Source organism: Rhinatrema bivittatum, chromosome 7 (genome assembly GCF_901001135.1).
Source record: "Rhinatrema bivittatum chromosome 7, aRhiBiv1.1, whole genome shotgun sequence".
NCBI lineage: Eukaryota > Metazoa > Chordata > Amphibia > Gymnophiona > Rhinatrematidae > Rhinatrema > Rhinatrema bivittatum.
Genome location: NC_042621.1, coordinates 127451161 through 127476196, shown reverse-complemented (window position 1 = coordinate 127476196; position 25036 = coordinate 127451161). Strand labels below are relative to the sequence as shown.

Sequence of the window (25036 nt, the reverse complement as noted above, 5' to 3'; positions counted from 1 at the left end):
TTTATTTAATATTTGGGTACTTAATAGGTCTTTGTGACTTGGATTGGCCACTGTTGGAAACAGGATACCTGGCTTAATGGACACTTGGTGTGACTCAGTAAGGCATATCTTATGTGCTTATGTTCTATTTTCTTAACCTTAAACACATTATTGCAGGGGTGGCCAAGGCCAGTCCTCAAGAACCAGAAACATGCCTGATTTTCAGGATATCCACAATGACTATGCATGAGAGAGAGAGATTTGCATGCACTGCCTCCATGGTAGGCATTGTGGGTTTCCTGAAAACCAGGCTTGTTTATGGCTATTGAGGACCGGAGATGGGTACCCCTTGGTTAGCATGTGTTAACATGTGCTTAACGTACATTAACATTGCATTAGCCTTAACAAACTTATGTATTAGCCTGTATTAATGGTCACCTGGCATTAACACAGACTGACACACTAAAAATATCAATGAGCTGTATTACATCAAAATATAGGCAAATCAGTTCAGTAATATTTAAAACGGGTTAACACCAATGGTGCCAGCCGATCTCCGGCAGAGAACCACATGTGGTAGCCAGCACCGTTCGGCATGATAGAGCCATTAGGACAACAGGCTGGAGTGCTCTTTTTTGCTCCCATTTATTTTCTGGACTGCCACTGATGGAGTAGGCTGAGAGTCCCAGCCTGGGTTAGGGAGGGGAACCCAGGGGGAGATTGGGGCAGAATTTGGTCATTATGGGTGGCCTTCCTGCAACTTGGGTGAAGGTCAGAGGGATTTGTGCAGAGGAGACGTTTTTTGTCTCACTTTGAGATGCCTGTATTATCTCCTGCAAAAAAAAACAGGCTTAACACCTTTTAGTACATCAGGTATTTAACGCAGTGTTTTCTGTAAAATAACACCCCTGTTAAAACTATTAAATTGCATTAACAGCCAATCTGACTACATCTTAATGCAATGGCCCCTTTAGAAGGGGATTATGCATAAATGTTACATGGCAGCCATGCGAGCTTTCCACCAATAAAATACTCTGGTTAGGCTGAAGAAAATGATGCATGATTTGCTTAGGAAATCATGAATAATGCCTCGATTACTACTGGGATATGAAAATGTATTAGAACCCTCCTCCCCACGAGGAGGCCATACAGAAGACAAACACCTTGTCAGTAAAGAGGTTAATTCCTGATGAGGGAACAAATAACATTTTCGAGGAAATAACTCTAAGAGGACCAACAAGAAGAAAAAAACAACAAAAGCTGGACATGTCAATGAACTGTTATAATGAACGGATTTTCAATGAACCAAACTTAAACACATCACATGCACTTTGCCCTTTCCCTGTAAGCACCCTGTTCGTTTGCTGGACCAATCAGAAAGCATCGCGTTCCTTCAGCAGCAATCCAACGCACCCCAGAAGGAGTCAGAACGACAACTGATAGAGAAGTATCTCAATCAATTTATCTCCTCAGTCCCCCCAACATTACAGAAATAGGGGCAACGTTCATCCCCCTACAAAGCGGAAATCTAGCCAGCTGAAACTCCTCTTCTGCCGCTGGCTAGGCTGTGTTTACTGACCCTGTGCTGAATTTTGAGTGCTAGCTGGTTACCACGACCACCACCATGAACTAAGCCTGTGCTGGTACTCCCCCAGATCTGAGTGGCAGAAAAAGTTCAAGCACTAGGTAGGATCTAGCTTAAGTCCCTGGTCAAGTGATAAAATACTTTTTCAAAATTGCCTTTAATGGACTCAGTTTTCAAAGCCAACGTACATAAAACCCATGTAAAGCAGCCCAGGGTTCAGTGCATGGAAAAGTAGGCACGGAACCGAATTTCATGCATACACTTACATACACTGAAGAGAATTATTCTGGGGAACGGAATCAGGGCCAGAGCTGATTCCGTTCCCTTGAGACTTAGGTGCATACTTTTACATTTACAAAGAGTATGCGTGTAAGTTAACCCATACCTCTTACACCCTCAACAGATTGGGTGTAACTTTGTACGAGTGAGTTTGTGTGCATGGCAGGGAACATATGCGGGAATTGTCAATGCAAAATAATGTGTGAAGGTTTGCTTTGAAAATGTGGAGTGAAAGCTACACACAGACTTTACCTGTGCCTGCAGTTATAAAATTGCCTTCTAGCCTCTACCCTCATTACAGAAAATTTTCAAAGCCGATTATCTGGATACAATGGCCTGTCTGAGCGTTGCCCTTCTCTGCTTGGATAAAATTTTGGATGAGGCCCTCTGCCTTTTAGCTGAACTAAGAAGCGTGGGGGCAGGGATGGAATAGGGAAACGGCATGCGTAGATATGATTTTCAAGAATGGGCTTTTATCAAGACTGGTGTGGGCCATCAGCAAAAGGACATGTTCAGTGAAGGACTGAATGGAGGCCCGGCTTCTACACCTCAGTCCCTTGCTCATGCTGTGATCCGAAGATAACCTCCTTACCTCCCTGTGCTCCTTTACAGGATGGGAGCGGAAACTCTCCCATGCTTTATGAACAAGATGTTGCCCTAGCCATCCTTGTGTTATTACTAAAAAAAAGCATGCAGGTCAAACGAGATGTGGCATTTTAAAGTCATGCTCATGCAGTTTCCTCATGCACACTAGTAATTTGAAAAATAGATCTCCATCAAGTAGTACAGCAAATTAAAAATGGGAGTTCCTGGTGCAAATATTTGAATGAGATTTAAACCTTGGGCAAAGAAGTAAACAACCTGGCTTCTGCCTTCTTTTTTAGACTTTTTCAAAAGCTGGTGCCATTTGACACATCCATAGGCCAACAAATTGATTTTTCAAACATCTCAGTAGCCATGGAATGGTTCCAACATATGGAGATTTGCTACTCAAATCTCTGCTGGCCGCTGGAGGCTGGAGAAGGAAATATTTGCATGCCTGGGAACTTTTGAGATCTTCTCACCCCCCGAGACCATCATCTGGAGCCAACTTTTTTCTTGATTTATATTCTCTATCAGATAATAAAATAGTTTCCAACCCTTGCTGGCTCCAGCTTGATATTCTGGCTCAGCATCTTTTTTCTCCTTCTCTATTCTTATCTCCATTCCTTTCTTTGTTTTCTGCCTCTCTGGTGTTCTCCTTCCTTTTTCTTTGCTGATTGAGTTCTCTCTCTTCCTTTCTTCTTTATTGCTTTCCTTCAGCAGCAGATATTTTAATACTTACTCTTTCTTCTTTTTCTCTCCCTTTCTCCTGCTTTCTTCCTTCTTTCTTCTGTTCCTATTCATCGTCCCTTCTCTGCTTTCACCGTTCTTCTTCCTCTTTCACCTCCACTCTCTCCTCTATTCTTCATCTCCTTCCTTCTACATTATCACCATAGATTTCTCCCCCCAACCTGAGATCCTCTCCTGCTGCATCTCCTGCTATTCCTGGTCCTCACTCACCTCCCTTTCTCTTCCTCCTCCTCATTCCCCAGCTTTTATCTCTCCTCCCCCTTACTCAACTCTCCTCCTTGTTATTGCCTTCTCTCTCCCCTATTTTGTTCTCCCATTCTCTCTTTCTCCCATACTCTAACTCGCCCCTTTCCCTCTCTCCTCCAAAATGTGTTCTGTCCTCTGGTTGTCCCCTCTTACTTCTCCCACAATCCTGTCAGTCTCCTTCCTTGCAACTCTTACTGTCTCTCAGACACACACACTCTCTTGCTCTCTCCTCTCTCCACCCCTCCCAGCACTCAGTCTTTTCTTTTCTTCACTGCCTCTTCACACTCATTCCTTCTTCTCTTCTCTCATTATTACTCTCTCCCCTCACACTCACAAACTCACTCAATTTTTCTCTTCCCCCCCCCTTTGAACTCTCACTTACTCACATATGCACACTTTTTGCCCTCCCCTCTCCCTCTCCTTTACCAGGATCCATCAGGACTGGAGAGGAAGATAAGCCTTCCCCATCTCTCACTGTCTGAGAAATGGAGAAGCCTTGATATCTCTATTAATATCTTCCACTCAGCCCATGGATCTGCCCAAAAATACATATACACCCTAATACATAATAATTTAATATGCCTGCAGCCCCCTTCAGGCTTGCATATATGTACTTCTGCCTGAGGCTGTCTTAGAAAATAAGAATATAAGAAATTGTCAACTGGGTCAGACCAAGGTTCCATCAAGTCCAGCATCCTGTCTCCAACAGTGGCCAATCCAGGCTACAAGTACCTGGCAAGAACCCAGACATTAAACAGATCTCAAGCTACTATTGCTTATTAATTACCGTCATAGCAGTTTATGGATTTTTCCTCTAGGAACTTATCCTAACCTTTTTTAAACCCAGTTACACTAACTGCCGTAACCACATCCGCTGGCAATGAATTCCAGAGATTAACTATGCGCTGAGTGAAAAATAATTTTCTTCAATTTGTTTTAAATGAGCTACTTGCTAACTTCATGAAGTGCCCCCTAGTCCTTCTATTATCTGAGAGAGTAAATAACCAATTTACATTAACCTGTTCAAGTCCTTTCATGATTTTGTAGACCTCTATCATTTCCCACCCCCCTCAATCGTCTCTTCACCAAACTGAACAGCCCTAATCTCTTTAGCCTTTCCTCATAGGGGAGCCGTTCCATCCCCTTTATCATTTTGATCGCCCTTCTCTGCACTTTCTCCAGAGCAACTATATCTTTTTTTAGATGCAGCGACCAGAATTGTACACAGTATTCAAGGTGCGGTCTCACCATGGAGCGATACAGAGGCATTATGACATCCATCCTAGCCTGGACTAGGAGCACTGTTGCAGCCACACAGCTCCAATTACTTCTTATGGGAAGGATTTTGACAAATTTAAATCTTTTTTTTTAAATTGGACATATCATGGAAAAGCTAGATACAACAAACCTTTATCCTACTCTCTCACAAATGTCTCTAAAAACATTTTAGCAACTTTTCCTTCTATTTCGAAATGGGCTATAATTTCCTATTGACTAATTGCTTTTAAAGGGTCTGCTTTGTGCCAGGTTTCTCAGGATCACCATGCTCGCCTCTTAAAAACTGCGTTGGCACACCTATTGGCTAGAATTTTATCTACAGCACACCCATCACCTCTCTTATCCAAATCTAAGCACAATTTTCCTTACGTTCACGTTTTTACTCTTTATCTTTCTAAAAAACACATTCAGTCATACCCTCACCCATGTTCTTCATTCTTGCCAACGCTTTTATGCTCATCTACTCAAGTATACCACTAATCTATGAACTGTGTATTCCTAGGGCTGTACAGAGATCAAAATATATATACAGCACTATCATACTGCTCAGCCAAATTAACAAGCATGGCTCACCACACATGCTACTCATAAGACTATCTGGCACTGTTATATTCACATATAATTCACACACACCTCCCTTCCACCATATGCATAGCACTTCCACGTGTAAATCCACACTCAGATCTTCCAGTGTGCACACATCACAATGCAAAATAGTTAATCCAGGAACTGACTCCACACACTAGGAATGTAAGAAGAACACAATTTTTATTTACAGAACAGAAAGCACAAGGAGATGAAGCTGCACCCTCTGATGTTTTCTGGCACACTGCAGGGATGGTGAGTGGGATGAGATATGGCTGGGTCCTTCCGTGCCTGCCTGGTCACTGTTCTGGCTACTGCATGATCCTGCAGCTGCAGAAGCATTATGTGCCTAAAAAATAAGATAAATAATATAAAACACCAACTATATAAACCCTACCTAACCAGTGGCAAAGGACATGGTAAATTTCACCCCTAGAGAAAAGAAAAGAAATCTGATAGGCTGACTGTGGGTGTGCTTGAGGCATGAAATATGTTGTCAGTTAAAAACTCAGCACAAGAAATAATATTTGTCGAAGTATCAATGCTGTAAGCAAACAAAGTAACACTTTAAAAAATACATATGTATGTATGTATGTATGTGTGTGTGTGTGTGTGTGTGTATGCACGGACAACACTGAACAGCAGAATGAAATCTCAGTCCTTCCCACAGCAACACATGACAAACATATTAAATATTATAACCAAAATGAACTTACTTGCATATACATGTAACCTAGATAGTACATCCATGGGCATCAATATCAGGGTCAGATTTAAGATTATGGATGCCTGTAGGCAGAGGACCAGGGTTAAGGGATTTCATCATTGGAAGTCAGAGGGGACAGGGAGTCCTCCTTTTTGAGCACTTTCAGAATCTGCCGTACTAGGCATATGGCCTATGTTGCCTATCCCTAAATCCGGCCCTATCCTTAAATCCGGCATGAGACAAATCAGGCAGTCTCAGGTGCACAAAACGGATAGAGCGGCCATGCTTTCACAAGTGAATGCTGTACAAACAGATAACTTATGGTTTCACAGCTGTAGCCAGACATGCGACACGCACACAAAACTTGTTCAAAAAAATCAGCACAACATAAAAATGTACTCATCGTTCTACTGAGAATCACATGCCACTGCTGTTACCCCGGCAAAATGGGTCTCCAGTTATTTCAGTGTTTATGGAACTAGAATCTTGATGGCATGATACTCCCCAGCTGCTTCCCCAGAAAAGGATCTTGATGTATTATGCAGCATTGGTCTGCAAAACAAAACCAAGGAAAGCTATGTCACATAAGACAGTGAAACTTATGTAACATAAATATGTCAGAACTCTTTAACCTGAAATACTAGATAATCAGTAGAACCATATACAGGGAGAATATATCAACTATGCATATGTACCCAACATTAAATATGAAAAAAAGAACAAATATAAAATTTGACCAAAAAGTACTTACAAGGTAGGCAGGCGAATCCAACATAGTACGTCCCATGGATCTCAGCAATGATATATTGTCTCCAGCCGCAAAATGTGGGGGCAGCGTCATCCCTTCATGATCAAGCATGATTGGAGGGCCTGCTACTTCCTTCTCTGGAATCAGTCAGGCAATGATTAAAATCGTGTGAGGGGTGCAATGTGAGCACAGCATAGGTGGCCACAAGACTAGCCAGTTCACCCAGCTGATACAGATGATAGTATAACAGATTTCTATTAAGGACTGACACTATTAGAAAGCCAGGAGGTGCGACGTTACTTTACAGATGCGCACACACATACATACACACATATGGAGGGCAATTTTCAAAACAATCTAGTCTCCTAATGATGGCGTTAGATGACTAAATCTATGGATTTGAAAATGTGCCACTGCTGAAGGATTTAAATATACTGTAACTGCTTAGTTTCACCAGGATGAAAAAAGTGGGCATTTCTGGAGGCCTGGGAAGATTGAGGGGTGGGGAATACAAATGTCTATTAAATTTTTATATATATACACACACACACAGGATGTACTTTCCAGCAAACAGCCCATCAGCAGACTTAGCAGGATTATGTCCATGGGTACCCTTGTTCCAATGTATCTTTTAGCAAAAAATCAAAGAGAAACTACCTGGTTAGTTTCTAGGGTTTTTTTTTTTCAATTTGAAAAAATCGCATGGGAAGAAAAATATTGGCGTATCTTGGCGCTGGGCAACTTACTGAAAATTTCCCCTGATGCACATAGCATGGTTTTATATTTAGTGGTAAGGCAACTGGCTCTGGGAGCAATCCTACTATTTTATCACTATTAAGGCATCGTGGAGCTTCAATCTGCAGGTTTCTTGATTAAACGAGAGCTCTTGAAGACTATGCATTGACTATGTGTGCATGATTAGTGATTCCTTGAAGAGAATGAGCAGAAACAATAACTAGAATCAATTTTTTTTTTCAGTGTCATGGTTGCCTGTATTTCCTCATTGTGGGGGTAATTTTCAAAGGCATTGAATGCACATAAAACCCAGTTATATGAGGGTAATTTTATAACAGCTCATGTAAGACTAACATCTGTGCGGTCAAGGTACATGTGGACTTCAGCCCTAATTTCAAAGCAGACTTACCACATATGTCTGCTTTGAAATATACATGCTAGAGGGCAGGTATAAATGTGCATGCAAACATTTATACCTAGATTTTCCCCACGCCCAGCTCTGCCCCTGGGAAAGCCTCTTTGCAGTATATGTAAAAGTATAAGCTAAATCACTTCTGTGCATACTTTTCCATGTACAACCCCAGAGTAATTTTCAAAATGCCCATTTAGACATGTAAAATTATGTCTTACGCACATATATGCTTTTAAAATGACCACCTAAGTGCATTAAATGGCTCAATAATAATAATAATAATAATAATAATATAAATAAATTTATTTCCCACATACTCCACAGTTTGTGGAATTTACAAAGACACATTCATGATTTAAAAACCAAGATACTAAAAAAGATAAGAGATTTACACAAATACATTAAGCAATTTATTTTTGCAATTTTACATCTGCTAATTATCTAGCATGATTGATATTAGACTCATCTGTTGTCTGCTTTGTTGGGTGAGAAGTCTGGGTGAAATGGAGGGAGCTCAGGATGAAGTACTAGGAGGGGTCACAATGACCTGGAGATGGACTGGGTGAACTGGTGGAAAGTTTGGCAAACTGGTGATTTCAAATATGCATGCAAGTTTCCAAATATACTGACGTCAGCATATAAATCAGTGTTTTATGTGAGCAAGTTATATTTTTTTCTGCACAAAATGTACGCTCTTATGTTTATAAAATAGGCACAGAAAATAAGCACTTTCAATGCATTGCAAATATTTTTGCATATGTTGGAGTTAGACATCTGCATATTTTGTAATCTGCATGTACCTGATATGTGCAAGTTATAAAATACTGTAATAGATCTCAATATGGCCATATACTCATGTACTGTATATTTGGCTGTGCAGAGTTGGTTGAAAGTTATCCTTTTAGGATGTACATGGGACAACTGTGGAAGACAATTAGGGGTAGATTTTCAGAGGGTTATGCGCGTAACCCCCGAAAATCTACCCCAAACCCCCCTGCGTGCCGAGCCTATCTTGCATAGGCGTCTGGAGTGCGCAAAGCCCCAGGACGCATGTAAGTCCCGGGGCTTTCCTGGGGGGCGTGTCACGACCGGCGCGTCATCGGGGGCATATCGGGGGCGTGACGCGGCCGGTGCGTCATCCGGGGATCGGGGCCGTGGGCGTGGTTCCGGCCTGGGGGCGTTCTGGGGGCATGGCCGCAGCCTCTGGACCAGCCCCCAGACCGGAACATGACGCGCCGGCAGCTGGCCCGGCACGCACAAGTTACGCCTGCCTCGAGCAGGCGTAACTTTCGCAACAAAGGTAGGGGGGGGTGTAGATAGGGCCGGGGGGGGGGGGTGGGTTAGGTAGGGGAAGGGAGGGGAAGGGAGGGGAAGGTGGGGGGAAACTGGAGGGAATGGAGGCAGGCTGCGCGGCTTGGCACGCGTAGGCTGCCGATTTTGGGAAGCCTTGCGCGCGCCGACCCCGGTTTTTTAATGGATACGCGTGGCTACGCGCATATCTATTGAAATCCTGCGTACTCTTGGTCGCGCCTGGTGCGCGAACAAAAGTATGCCTGTGCGCAAATTTAGAAAATCTACCCCTTAGCTCTCTGCTCCTGCTCCTCTCGAGGCAAAATTCACCAACATCAGAAGTGACTTGCTCCTGTTTACAGTGAAAACATGTGTGGGTCATCTACAATAAGTGATTCAGTTTATAGCATCAAGAAAAAAATATAGCATGAACAGAAGCAAGGTAGGGTCTACTGTGTCAGTGCAGCAAGAAATGGTGGCTATCAGAGGACAAGCACCGGAGGTGCTTGTCCTCTGATAGCCACCAAAAGACCTCAAAGCCTGTCTGCAGGAAGTCCTTACACACTACAATAAAGTTGACTGCGGATAGTGTTATCCCTCTAATGGAAGATGCAGGTAAAATAAATCAGAATACAGTTGCACTGACCCATTGAGTACAAGAGACAGAGCAAAGAGTCTCTGCCAGATAGAACACACTATATCTAATTTGGAGATACACATGGCCGAGCAGGGCAGAGACCTGGCAGTGATTAAAAACAAGCTGGAGGATTTAGAGTCAATTCTTTTAGAATAATTTCAGTATAATAGGGGCACCAGAGTGAGCAGAAGATGATGTCCCTGTCACGTAGTTTATCAAGCATCTGAGGTCTTTGCATTACTGGCAAATTTTGAGGCAAAGATAGAATGGGCCCATAGACCAGTCAGATCACACCCAGATTCAGATGGCCCGCCACAGATGTAGGTTAAAAGTAGTGCCAGGGATGAAATACTCAGTAAAGCTGGAGCAATTCAGTCACTAAAATGGAAAAGTTCCCAAGTACATGTGCCTTGGGACCCAATTTCCAAGCTTTCAAGGAAGCCAGCAGAAAACACAATGCTAGGTGCTTGAACTGAGATGCGGTCTACTGAACCCCACAATGATGTGGTAAAGGCATATGAAAAAGTTTCAAAAAGTTCCTCAGTCAGGTGAACTGTCAGCAAAATAAAAACACAGAACAGAGACAACGAGAGCCATCCCATAATGAGGAGCAGATGGATAGTAACTGGGCATTCTGAGAGATGTTTGGGCAGCTAAATCACCACCTGGTAAACAACAGATGTTGTCTGGCAAAGCAAGGGAGGACCGAGTGAAAATATGGACAGAATAGTGCCAGAGTACAGTGATCAGTAACGGGACCTGCAATGAGCTGTGAGGGATTGAGTTTCAGTTCACACAGGTCGTGGAGATTGTCATAGCAAGAGAAAACTTCTAGGACTGTAGAGAGCCAATTGTGTTTTTTCTTGTTCTCATTTTACACATGCATTGTGCCAAGGACATATACTATTTATCAAAAATGTCTTGAAAGCAGAATGGCTACAACAGAATAAATGCTGGCTCGCAGTGGTTAAATAGAATCATAGCCAAACAGGCAAATATGAACCCTACCTGACCTGTATGTGGGATCACTGGGAGTGCATAATGAGCACAGATGGGTGCTGGCAAGGTCTAACACCAACTGACTATAGCCTGAAATATGACAGTGCATGCTTTCTGCTGCCGGCCCTATCCATGACATCCAAAAAGCCCATGAGGGAGGAAAGACTGGGTCTCGAACTGAGGTCGCTCAGACTCACGGGGTGGTGTGGACATAGCTTGACCGTAGCACTTTGGGGGAGGGTCTTGTGGTCAGGAGGTGGTCGGACCAAGTGCGCCTGCGACCGGATGACAGCATGTTTGAGCTGCACATCAGTTCCTCAGATCTAATTCAGAGTAATACCCGTAGGGGGAAAAAAAAAAAAAGAGCTTTAACCCAGTTATCAACCCAAGTTATCAACAGAGTTCAGAGGATGGTTAAACAGTGATGTGGACACTAATATGGATTTAACAGTCAGGCTGAAGTGCTCATGCAAGAGTTATTTGAGATGAGTTTCAAATGTCCTTAAAACTGAAAAATTAAATAGTTAAATATGTCAGTAATGTCTGTAAATTTCCTTTCTAATTTTACTGGAGTGGGGTAAAGTGGGAGACGCTCCCTAGTTTTCTGTTAGTAGCCAGTTCCTTAGAGCCCCCTCTGACTGTTCCAAAGTTAAGGCTGTTAGGGACAAATCTAATTTCCTTTTCTAGGATACAAGGTCACATCAGAAATCAGCAAACGCTGTTGACCTTCACTGCCTTTTCTCTCTTCCTAGCTTGGAGAAGTCTCAGGCTGGAGAAGACTTTCTGCAGTAGAGGAATTTGGAGAAAATGTTATCAGGAAATCAAAGTATGATTGTTCCACGTTCCCAACTATAACAACATAGACTCACTTGCAAATAATCTCTATGAATATTAATCATTTTAGAGAAGGAAAGAACATCTAATCCTATCTCAAACTGATGCGAGCAGTTGTCTCCACATTACAGGAGACTCACCTGCACAAAAAAACAAAAAAAAACCAAGAGGTGGAAAAACTTAAAGAAGATAGGGAGGATCAGCGTGATTATAGCTGTACCTGAGAAAATAGAGGAAAACCTGATGTAGCAATTTTATTTCAAAGAAGCTTCCTTATAAAATTATTACAATGCTAAAAGATACAGAAGGAAGACAAATATTGGCAGAACTGCGGTATTGTAAATCCAAGTAATAAATAAACGATGGGAAACCTGTATGTCCTAACATGGATAGAACATATTTCCCAGAAGAGTTCTACAGTAATCTTTTAATGATGTCAGATATGCTATGGATCTTGGGCAGACATTGGAATCTTATCTTAGACCCCTTCTTGATAAGTCAGGTCCCCTGGATCTTTGTAAATGTAAGGACAGGTGCAGCTAAGAAATTCTGTAAGAGCATTGGAATGACAAATATATGGAGATTGACACACCATTTGGAAAGAGAACCCTTCAGCTTCTCAGTGTCACACCTTTAGCATCATCCTGATTTTATCATTTCCTCGTTTCAATCAATTTTACAGATTCTGTTAAAGACTGTGCAATCAGGAGTATCTGCATATCTAGCCATTTTCCTCTTATTTGTGAAACTGAAGAACCAAGGGGCAGACGAACAAATCCCAAAGTAGAGGCTCAATAAGAGCTGGTTAGGAAGGCAGCTGAGAGGGAGAAAGTCAGGTGTCCTCTTCAACAATTTGTTGCCTGAGGCATCGGGCTGCAGATATATTATGACTAAGCCTGTTAGTCCATGGTGCAAGGTCAAGTGATTGCTCTATCTACACACAAAAGAAACAAGATGAAGGTAGGACACATATTCTAGAGAACAAACATGACCATTAACCCAGAAAATACCCCAGAGATATAAAAAACCAATCAACATTAAATATATAAAGGCTCAGGTTGAACTCAGTTCACTTCTTAATAGAAAGACAATTTGCCCCCTTTCATTAAAAACAATGACATTATCAGTGAGGGGAGAAGACAAGCCATATACTGGCAGCACAGATCAAGAAGCAACAAGAAAGGAATTTTGTTACCAATCTAATTGACCATAACAGTCGGTACATAGCGGACCAGAAATCAATTGTACAAATTTTCAAAAATTTTTATACAACTTTATATGTGTCTCAAGGCCCATTACCCATAGCAGAATTGGAAGCATTCTTAGAGAAAATAGAGTTACTGAGAATTGATGAGCAAGCACAAACTACATCGGCGGAAGAAGCGAGGATGGCGATCTCCAACTTACCCTCAGGAAAGCAGAGGGAGAAGGCAGTTTCCCTGGGGAATTTTGTAAAATGTATAAAGAGGAATTAACAGATACTGCTCCAGATGGATGAAGGAGAAGTCAAGATGTGTATCCCTAGATACAGTGATTCAGCATTAATCTCAGTAATACCAATGAAAGACCCCCCCAGTTAAACTACTATAGGCCCATATCACTGATTAATAGAGACAACAAAATATATGCAATTATTGGGCTTGAGGATTAAAAATGTTAATAATGTTCTTGGTGGAAGAATCATAGGTAAGGTTCTTGAAAAACAGAGATGCACAAAGGATTCCCTGGAACCTATGGTCACTATTGCCTTTGACACAGTAAAAACATTCAGCTGAGTAGAGTGGGACTATTCGTGGTGCACTGCATTCTACAAAACTTTCATAAAGAAAATACAGGCACTAAACAAGGATGCCTGTTGTTTCCTTTGCTTTTCATTCTGGCTCTCTGACTGACTCTTGGCAGTAGCAATTAGACAACACCCACAGATATTGAGGCTCATGGAAGCCTGAACAGAACCGAAAATCTTTCTCTATGCCAAACACATTCTGTTAACGTTCAGAAAACCAAAGGACTATAGTAGTTTGATAACACTCATAGAGCAAGTCACCAAAGTGTCAGGTTATAGAAAAAGAAATATAAAATTTGGCCTCTGTCTTCATAATTTGCAAAGACAATACTGGATCAGTAAGACTTTACATGGGTCCAGTTCACGGAATCCTATTAAATCAGGATTTGGAGAATATAGTAATGGACAATCTGAGCCCGGTGCCAGAGAAAGTGCAGCATAATTTCAGTCTTTGAAGAAAAATACATCTTTCTTTATAGGGAAAACCACAAATCAAAATGATGATGGCACTACAGTTGAACTTCCTGTCTGGACCACTCTCTCTTCTACTTTCTAGTGCTTTTTTCAAAACAATATCTCAGCAGTTTTAAGGGTTTTCTCTGAGGCAATTCACAACCATGTCTACAAGTTAAAAGGTTACAAGCAGCAACATCCCAAGCAAGCCAAAGACTGCCGAACATGGAAATCTGTTCAGCACATTAGCAGGCCGATGCAATACCGTGTGCTCAGGCTAATGCACAGGTTAAGGCGCACCCATAACCCTTGATGCAATAAGGGGATTAGCATGTACAAAACACTCATCCAAACCAGCGCGTAGCTAATAGCGCTCATCACGTGTAAATGCCATGTTGATGAGGCTATTAGTTATTACCCCCTTATGTAAAAAATAAATTTGCACCAGATGCACACATTTTTACCCTCAAAAATTAATACCAGCCCCGGAGCTGGAGTTAAGTCTTGAGGAGTCCCAAAAGTTAGAAAAGCAGAAAATACTGCTTTTCTGTAGTTCCTCTGACTTAACATCATGGAAAATTAAGTCAGAGGAACCGAAAAAAGGAGTAACCTTTTAAAAAATAATAAGAAAAAAGTCTTGCCAGCAGTCAAGTTAGGAAAATGGAGGCTCAAATAAGAAGTGTCCATTTTCCTACCTAGTGCCTGTGCACAGGTTAGGAAAACGGACGCTCGTAACATTGAGCATCTGTTTTCCTAACCCGTACACAGCCACTTCTCCTGGGCACCTGATGCCATGGATGTGCTAGAAATGCACAATTTATCCCTAGCGCATCCTTTTTAGCACGGCGGCTCATTTGCCTATTGCATCAAGTGCCCCGGAATGTGGACTTTAAATAAAAGTGCGTCCAGTTTGTAACTGCAGTCTTTTTGCCCGCAGTTATTGCATCGGCCTGGCAGTGATCACATTCCATTCCATTGCCATTCTAGTCAAATGGGCCTTTGTTGGTGCTCACTGGAAAAGAAAGCACCAAAGGAGAGCCCGTTCTTATACACAGTGATAACCCAATGTAACTGAAACAAAACAGAAATGCCTGAATTAAAATTGCTGAGCAACTTCAAGAGCTTGAACGGTACCAAAATCCCCAAATCAAATTTGGGCGGAAGTCTGTACTTTGGAAGGACTGGTAGAAGAAAGCGAAATTTCATACAAGCAAATGGGTATTTTCTGACTTTTGAACAGCTTCAATAGAAGCTCAGCCTCTGTGAAAGTCAGTCCATTAAACACAAACAATTAAGAAACACTTTGCTAAAAATTGGCAAAAACTCATTTGATGATTCCTACTTCAAGAAAACACGAAGGAAAATCAGACATTTTAGATACATTTCGCCCTTTTTTTACAACACTTTGCTAGAATTTGTTGCTCCTGTAGTTAACCTAAAGAAATTATGATCTCAGTGGGGACCTGATATAGGCAATAAGAAGTGAGATCTGGGAGAACATTCTTCTGTATTCCACACAAGATATAGAAAAAAGCAAGAGCTAAATTAAAACAATTTAAATATTAAACATGTAATACAGGACACCAGCGAGGCTTCACGAAGTAGAAATGAACAGGAATGATACCTGATGGCATTGTCTCATCGGGGTTGATAATCTAATGCGTATTCTACAAGACTACAAAGCTACAAACCTTTTGGCACAAGGTTGGATATCTGATTAACAAAGCAATCAAGTGGCACGTATCAATGACAACTCAGTCCATTCTGCACGATTTCTCAGAGATTAGGCCATTACCTAAAAAATTTGTAGGAAATGGCTAGCTACAGCATTGATCTGTGCTAAAAGAATCATTTTAAGGTTGTGGAGCCCAGCATCGAAGAGATAGCTGTAGTTGCTGCATAGGAAAGAGTCATTTACAAGTTAAATGACAAGTTGCAAGTCTTTAATGAAATCTTGGCCACTTTTCTCATAAAAACATGAGTCAGAGGGCTAGTTATCCAGGCTCAGATAGGATCTATGGCAGGCCTAAGGACTCTCACATCTTTTCCTCACCTTTCTCCTTCTTTCTGTTTTCAGCTTGTTAATGGTTATGCTCTATTGGAGTGTATTTATAGTTTTTGTTTCTATATAAAATTTGGAAAATTTTATAAAAATAATCATTTTTACTAAACAACGCAACATCCAGATTGTAATCCATTACAATTTACTGTATGCTGAGAAAATGTATCAAATGCATAAATCTTTACTTGGTAAAGACAGAAACTCCAGAATTACAAGGTGAGATGTATAACTTCTGTGGTGATTTTCCCTGAAAATTGATTTAATCTTTATTCCTCGTATTACTGGGGGAGGTTGGAGTAAGGGGGGGGGGGAGGGCATAGGGAGAGATTCTTACTTATTCCAAAATTACATGTAGCACGCTTACGTCAGATCAAAATCCACCTCTGTGAAGCAACTGAATTTTCCAAATTCCTACCTAAAACTATTAAGCATCTGCAAAAAAACCCAAAAAAACCCCACCCTCTCAGAAACCCAAAGAAAGATGATTTATCCTGAAGTCCAACTTTTTCTGTGATATTCACTTAGTACTGGTGTGTTTTTAGTATCACTATCACCACTTCTGCACGCTTGTGGAATTTGCTTTTGCTTGAGCTAGCCTTAAATTTAGTGCAAAGATAAAAACTGGCACACTTGCAGTCACTTGCAATTTTGCAGTTTTCATTACAAACCTTAAACCTGGCACTTAGATTGCAAGCCTGGGGGCATAAACACTGCTGCCATATAAATGTTTTGATACAGTGTTGTGCATAATGATTGATAGAAAGATAGAGATATATTGATATAGCATTGGTCATGCCTATAAATAGAACTGTGTGCCTTTGGTGAAATATGTTTGAAAGCAAAATCTTATATGTAAATAACTGGATTCACCTGCAAAGGATACATATTTCACACATGCACAAGCCTCTCCCAGCCCCTCCACAGCTGCCAGCCAGTGCTTCTCTTACCTATCGTATGCCCTGGTGCACTCACTGGGGTTCCAGTCCCGTCTGGAGTTGGGTGAAAGGGCTGCTGAACTTTGGTCCTGATGATCCTGCAGAAAAGAAAGCCAAATGTATTACAGAACCAGCATTTCACTAAACATCCCTAACCTGTACTCACAAAATGCTGCCCTATATGAAGGGTGACCAGAAGTGTGCATGCCAACATTGGAATGCCCGAGAAGGAAAAGATGGAGATGTCTTAATCTGACCCTGGAATGAACTGGAAAAAAAGGAACTTTTTACCGGTGAGAAAGGGTGAAAATGGCCATAAATTTAGCAAGTGGGAGCCTCCTCTCCATCAAGTGTTTCTACAAACGCTGGAAAACATTTTCACCAATCCTTCCATTGGAAAGAATTTTGGAGTATGATGGCTTATTTTCTCAATAGGAAAAGATAGATTGTAGAATGCGAACCCTGGAATAGGGATGTGCTTTTGTTATAAACAAATGTTTCCCCAACCAAATCAGACAATTTTCAGTTTATTTTGTTAAATCTGAAACAAGCCAATAATGGCTCTAAAACCCCCCCCCCCCCCCAAAATGTCTTCATTTCAAAAAATAGCACGCACTATTTGCAAATAGTGTGCACTATTTTCTGGAACCAATAAAAATAAACACAAATTTTAAAAGCACCTTCAAATTCAGCCAAAAAATGGGCCAAAAACAAATGCAATGAACCAAAGTGAATATTTTGACCATGTGCATCTCTACTCAAGAATACTTTCGGATTAAGTCAAAACTAGGCTTGTCCAAAAATGTCCTAGTCTTTATAAAGCAATCTGAACCTATCATATACTATAAATAAGAAGTCTTGTGCATACTTCAAATCTGTTTAATGCATTGGATACATCTTGTACACTGCTTGAACATAAGGAACCCGATGAAGGCTGGAATTTGGCAATTTTGCAATGGTAATTATTCACTCTTCCATAATGCAAATATTATACCATTAAGCATTCTATGACCTCATCAACAGTTTGTTCCTTATTTGTAAAGTAAAAGTGGATTTACAGCTATTTATTGGTAGAAGTCAGAAATACATTTAAAAGACATGGAAATAAATTGTGTACCCTTGGTATAGATCCTAGAGTGACTGACTGAGTTAGAAACTGAGTAGGAGGCAACAAAGGGTATTGGTAAATGGAGTTTTCTGAGGAGGAGGTTGTTAAGAGTGATTTGCCTCAAGGATTGGTCCTTGGACTGGTTCTTTTCAACATTTTTGTGAGTGACATAACGGACAGACTATGTACGTGAAATTGTAATCCATCAAGATTTTCAGATCGGCAGAACAGAAATTGGTTAAATAAATAAATAAGGATTGTCGGAAAGGTTTTGTCTTTTTGCTGATGGTATCAAAATATACAATAGGCTGGACAGCCAAGTATTGTGTTCGTGGACCCTCGGACTGAGGCAAGATTGACTCTATCTGCAGGAAGGAGCCCCGCAGGTTCTCACCATCAGCAGGCAGACCCAAGCGCAGCAGAGACCAGTCAGGAGCTTCACCTTTACAAGACTACCTTCCCCTCGGGTTGAGTCTCTTGGTGCTGGAACCAGCAGAACATAGGCTAGGATCTCTGCTGATGACTGAAGTAGTGGTCCAAGGTGAGGCTAAGATCACAGGCCAGCAGCGTACAGGTGAATGTCAAGGGTAGGCAGCAGTCAGGCGTATCCAGAATCCAGGCGGAAATCGAACACAGTATCCATCTGAGGAATAGGAGGAGGGATGAATAGGGATGAAACAGGCAGGCAAGGTAGGTGAGGACTGGAAAAGCCTAAGATGAAGATTGGAACAGGCTGGGATGAAGACTGGAACAGACTGAGATGAAGGCAGGAGCAAGCTGAAGGGCAACACGTACTACTCACAGTAGCTGGACCTGTTGCTGAGGTGTGTTGCTTCTGGGGAGCTGCCCCTTTAAAGGGCAGCACTGATGACATCATCTCTAGGGGCCACGGGGCTTTCCCACTGTGGTCTCTTGAAAAGCAGGGTTGTCACATACACATGTGCCTAGGGAGAGGCGTGTTGATGTCGGTGGCATCCTGCTGTAACGTACTGCTGGGAGATGCATTGATGGTGTTTTGCTGCATCATGAATGGTGTGGCCAGCCTGGGACTGCAGGTGAGAGCAGTGGTTTGCGGGGTTAGCCCCCAGACTGCTGAACGTAACACCAGAAAGGATTGGAAAACATAAGGAGGGATCTAGGAAAGCACAAGGAATGGTCTAAGGTCCGGCAGCTAAAATGTAATGCTAAAAAATGCAAAGTAATGCATTTAGGGTGCAAAAACCCAAGGGAAAGGTACAGTATTAGAGGTGAAATTCTTCTAAGAGTGAGATCTGGGAATAGTTGTACCTGATGACCTTAAGGTAGCCAAACAGGAGAATAAAGCAATAGTAAAAGCCAGAAATATACTTGGCTGCATAGTGACAGAAATATTCAACAGAAAAAGGGAGGTGATATTGTCCCCTGTATAGGTCTCTGGTGAGACCTCACTTGGAATACTGAGTACAATTCTGGGGATTGCACCTTCAAAAGGATATAAACAGGATGGAGATAATCCAGAGGGTGGCTACTAAAATGGTCAGTGGTCTTTGTTCTAAAGCATATGGGGATAGTCTTAATGATCTAAGCATGTATACTCTAGAGCAGTGGTCCCCAACCCTGTCCTGGGGGCCCACCAGCCAGTCGGGTTTTCAGGATATCCACAATGAATATGCATGAGAGAACATTTGCATGTTATGGAGGCTGTGCATATTCATTGTGGATATCCTGAAAACCCGACTGGCTGGTGGGCCCCCAGGACAGGGTTGGGGACCACTGCTCTAGAGGAAAGGCACGATAGAGACATTCAAATAACTCAAAGGTTTCCATGCACAAGAGCTGAGCCTTCTTTGATGGAAAGGATACTCTAGAATGAGGTGTCTTGAATGAGGTTGAAAGGAGGTATTCAGGAGTAATCTTAGGAAATATTTATTTACAGAGAAGGTAGTGGATGCATGGAACAGCCTCCCAGAGGTGGTAGAGACAAAAACAGTATCTAAATTCAAGAAAGCATGGGATAAATACAAGGAATCTCTAAGGAAATGATGGGAGTTGTAATGTTGGATTGATTGGACGGAATGACAAACTGGATAGGCTAAGGCCATAGGGACTTTGCCATGTTTCTATGTTTCTGTGAGTCTAAAATGCAAAATAGTTCTTTAAAAACGCACTCTGTAGACTTGTAGATGCCAGATACAGTGAAACCTCACTATTACAGTCCTGGATTACAAGATTATCTTGGGTGAAAAGTCATTATATAGAGCAGGGGGTAGGCACATCAGATCTTTGAGTGGTGCAAACAAGTCTTATTTTCAGGATATCCATAATAAATATGCATAGGATATTTTAGCATGCACTGCCTCTATTGCATGCAGATATATCTCATGCATGCAATAGAGGCAGACATGTTCTGAAAACCTGACCTGTTTGTGGCACTCAAGGACTGGAGTTGCCTACCTCTAATGTAGCATCTGTATATGATAATTGGGCCTGATTCACTAAGATTTTTCTCCCATTCTGTGTCTATGAGAAAAGTCCTGGATGAATCAGGTCCAAAGTCACTTTAGATATAAAGTTATACTATATATAGTAGCACCTCATTACAATACATCTAGCTCACACCATCACCATTGAAGTAAAACCTTGCTATCACATCCCTGGTCTACAAAGTCAGCACAGAAAGAGAGTCACTAGATAAAGTCAAACCTTGACATAGCTCTGGATATCACTCTTTCCGTACAGCAACCCTTTACTATAACATCCCTAGCTTGTAAATTCTCCATAGGTATAAAAATCATCATATGCAATGGCGCCATCTTATAATACCTCTCAACTTTAGAGTCACAATGGATATGTCATGTTTTTTAGCCCTGGCTGAGACCCACATAACTAATGGCAATTCTGACAGATTATAGTGTCAATATTTTCCATCATCCAGAAACACTGATGGATTTAAGGTCACCTATAACATACTCAGCTGAATGACATTAGAAGCAGGTTTTAGTGTAATTGAACATGCTGAAATTGTGACAAAGGAACATGTACAAAATTTATGGCAGTACCTTTGGATTGTTATGAATACGAAGGGGCCTGCACGCCCCTTTTTTTTTGCTTTTGGTTACTAGGAAAGGTGGAAGTAGCATGAACTAAAAATTTTGGATACTCAAAAAGGCAGGGCATTTGATTACCGAATTCCTTGGTGTTTACCAAGGTGGTCATTAATTAGCTATCCCAAAACAATGAAACATTTCAGTAGCAGAAGCTGTATCTTGTTTTATTAGATAAAAAAACAGTTTACTATTCACATACTATATGGTGGTCATGTGAGGTACAACTCAGACATAAAGGGGCTTATGTACTAACACTCGAGCTAAAAATCTTTTAATACGCACTTGATAATATTTTTAATAGGCAGCCTAAAACGGCACTTAAAGAGCGATGCACTAAGATTTAATGTGCACCAACTAAATTTTGTACTCTTTAGTCAGTGCACAAAATTGGCATGCATGCTCCCTGAAAAAGTGTAGCATTTAAGCACTGGGAATTTGCAAAATTCCCTTTGCTAATTGCCCTAAAGTGAATGAGCCAGTTAGCATAAGGAATGTAATCTCTCCAATCCGGTCGCGCTCCCAAAAGATATACTCCACTCAAGACTGGGCCATCCCAGTTCTGAATCATTTCCCACCCCATCACCTCCTTTGGATATGGACCCCCTTTGTGTATATACAATTCAGCCATGTCTAAAAAAAAACAGTCACCGAGTTAATCAAATGATTCTTAGGATCTTCACCTACAGCCTGTGAGCCTGATATAGAAAAGTTTTCCTCCATTGTTTTCCTATGGGAGGAACTTTTTTTTTTTTCCTCTAAATAAATGAAATCCTTTGTATTCTGAATATCCTGGCTCCTGAAGAGTTTGAGAAAGGGAAGGGAGAGAGAGAGAGAGAGAGAGGGGGGACAAGGATTTATCAGTGTTAGTCTGCTGTTCATGTCCAGAATGTGTTGTTTTATCCCAGGGCCAGGCTCCTTCTTGCTCCTTTCCCCTGTCTCTAAAGATCCCCGGGAGCACTGCGCTGGCTGTGTGAGTGTATTGATTCCAGCAGCCTAGGGAAACCAGAAGTTGGGAACAGGGTGCAGGCAAAGAGATGTAAATAGAAAGCTATAAATTATTTGTGACAGGAAAGCAATAGTGCCAAGGTGCTGAGCACAAGTCCCCTGTCACTACTAGATTCTTTTCGCACCGATGTCACTGTAAAAGGGGTTAAGCGTCTGAAGGAATTGTACACCTAGGGGGCTGGGGCAGCCGGAGGGCAGAGCAAGTCACGGGGAGCAGCTGTAGCAATGCTGTGGGCCGATAAGACTCAACTCATTGATCAGAGCGCAGCGTTCCAAAATCTCATTACAGCCAGGGAGTTCGGCAAGTTTACAAATAGGTCAATACGTTACATCGCCGTGGTGTAAGGAACACCTAGTTAGTGTGAAATTAGCCTTGCATGTTTGTCTTCTGTGGAATCTGCCTAGGGATGTCAGAAACCAATTTATTCTACAATTGGTAATCATTTTATTTTACAATAAATAATACACTTAAGGGATTTATTTTTTTTAACAATCACTGTTTTACTTGTACAGCGAGTCCTAGTAAAATTTGTGGGGAAGAGTTTCTCCTTTGGATCTAATGCGCTGGTGAATCTGGGAGAGTTACTGTACTGTGATGGCAGTTACTGTACATCGAGTTTCCACACACTTCAATCTTGGGACTCAACAATTTCTGGTTTTCGGGCTGCACACAGTAAATATTTGTGAATGATATTTGCATACACTTGATCTAAGTCAAGTAAATGACCATTAGTTTAGTTATCCTGAACAATAGACCTGAGAACTGAATTTGGGAAATCCAGCTGTACTGGATGATTGAACTAATTCCACTTAGAAGATTCACCTAAAACTCAAAGATTAGCGAAGAATAATCATACTTATTCAGGTTTATATGGCTCCTATTATCTATGATTTTCCATTTAATTATTCATAAAGATGCAATACATACAGCAGCCACCTTGAGCTGGATAATCTTTCAACACATGTCAGGAGACCTTCCCAATGAGATAGGGGAAACAGCACTGGTTTTATTTTTAAATAATTGTTATTTCTTTTCATTCCCCAATTATAACTGCAGGATCAGGGAGATGTGGTGACTGCTGTAGGTTTGCCAGGGGGGAGTCTTGCATATAGGGAAAAATAACCCATGCTATAGTTACACAATGTTAGGTTCCATATTAGGAGCTACCACCCAAGAAAGAGATCTAGGCATCATAGTGGATAACACATTGAAATCATCGGCTCAGTGTGCTGCAGCAGTCAAAAAAGCAAACAGTATGTTGGGAATTATTAGAAAGGGAATGGTGAATAAAACGGAAAATGTCATAATGCCTCTGTATCGCTCCATGGTGAGACCGCACCATGAATACTGTGTACGATTCTGGTCGCCGCATCTCAAAAAAGATATAATTGCGATGGAGAAGGTACAGAGAAGGGCAACCAAAATGATAAAGGGGATGGAACAGCTCCCTATGAGGAAAGACTGAAGAGGTTAGGACTTTTCAGCTTGGAGAAGAGACTGCTGAGGGGGGATATGATAGAGGTGTTTAAATCATGAGAGGTCTAGAACGGGTAAATGTGAATCGGTTATTTACTCTTTCGGACAATAGAAGGAATAGGGGGCATTCCATGAAGTTAGCATGTGGCACATTTAAAACTAATCGGAGAAAGTTCTTTTTCACTCAACGCACAATTAAACTCTGGAATTTGTTGCCAGAGGATGTGGTTAGTGCAGTTAGTATAGCTGTGTTTAAAAACGGATTGGATAAGTTCTTGGAGGAGAAGTCCATTACCTGCTATTAATTAAGTTGACTTAGAAAATAGCCACTGCTATTACTATCATTGGTAACATGGGATAGACTTAGTTTTTGGGTACTTGCAGGTTCTTATGGCCTGGATTGGCCACTGTTGGAAACAGGATGCTGGGCTTGTTGGACCCTTGGTCTGACCCAGTATGGCATGTTCTTATGTTCTTATGAAGGATTACCAGGATGGCTCCAGGAGATGAGAGATAGAGCGAGCCAGTCCTGGTTTTGCCTCATTGACATTTGGACCCATAGTCCTACCTTTCTTAGAGAAATTTGAACTGCAAGTCTACAGAGGCAATGGAGAGAAAAGCAGGACTGCCTCCGCCTGCCTCTGATGACTGCAGCCATGGAGAAACCCTAATTGCAGTAGATCTTCTGACCTTTCATTTGATCCTCTTCCCTCTTCTTTAGGTCTCTTATAGCCACAGACAGTCACCAGGTTCTCTGTGGTACTATGGCTTATTTTCCAGTTTGGAAGGTGATTTTGTAACTGCCTGCTTCGATGTGAAGCAGGGGTAGGCAGCTCCAGTCCTCGACTCTCGTTTTCAGAAAGTCTACACTGAATGTGCAGGAGACAGATTTGCGGACAATGGAGTCAGTGCCTGCACATCCACTGTGGATGTCCTGAAAACCCGACCTGTTTGCGGCACTCCAGGACTGGAGTTGCCCACCTCTCTTGTAAGGTCTGCAGGTACTTGGTACCCGCGGACTTCACATCAGTTTTTAAAGGGGAAGCACACGCATGTTCCTTTTGGAAATGTCCCCACCCAATCTACCCGCATGCATTTACCACTGCTGTTTTGTGTGCAGGTTGTGTGCAGGGGAAGAAAATAATGTGTAGACTTTAGAAAATGCAGAAACGTGTGCATCCTTCCAAACCCCAGCTCAACGCACAGCTCTTCATACTGTGGGTAATGCCCTCACGGCGGCAGGACAAGTTTTCTGCGGGGAAAGAATTTCTCTCCCTGAGATCTCAACCTGCAGCGTTCTGACAGTAAACCAGGAGCATCACCTGCAGGGCAAAGGAGCAGCTCCACCAGCTGAGCTAATAGGAGAAACCCCTCCTGCTTCAGCCATCCCCTTATGACTCTACCTGGTCCCAGTATGACAACAATCTGTCTATTTACAACATAGTCTATTGATATATGACATTCTTTTTCCAAACCAGT

General features: G+C 41.7%; 1 protein-coding gene across 28 annotated transcripts in view; it reads right to left on the bottom strand.

Moving 5' to 3' along the window:
• PAX2 (paired box 2) overlaps positions 1–25036 on the bottom strand; it is a 192511-nt gene that overhangs the window by 107009 nt on the left and 60466 nt on the right. For all 28 annotated transcript variants that reach the window (XM_029609098.1, XM_029609100.1, XM_029609097.1 and 25 more), the window contains one exon: positions 16894–16979. In XM_029609098.1, the coding sequence (XP_029464958.1) occupies positions 16894–16979 (86 nt within the window). The remainder of the gene's footprint in view (positions 1–16893; positions 16980–25036) is intronic.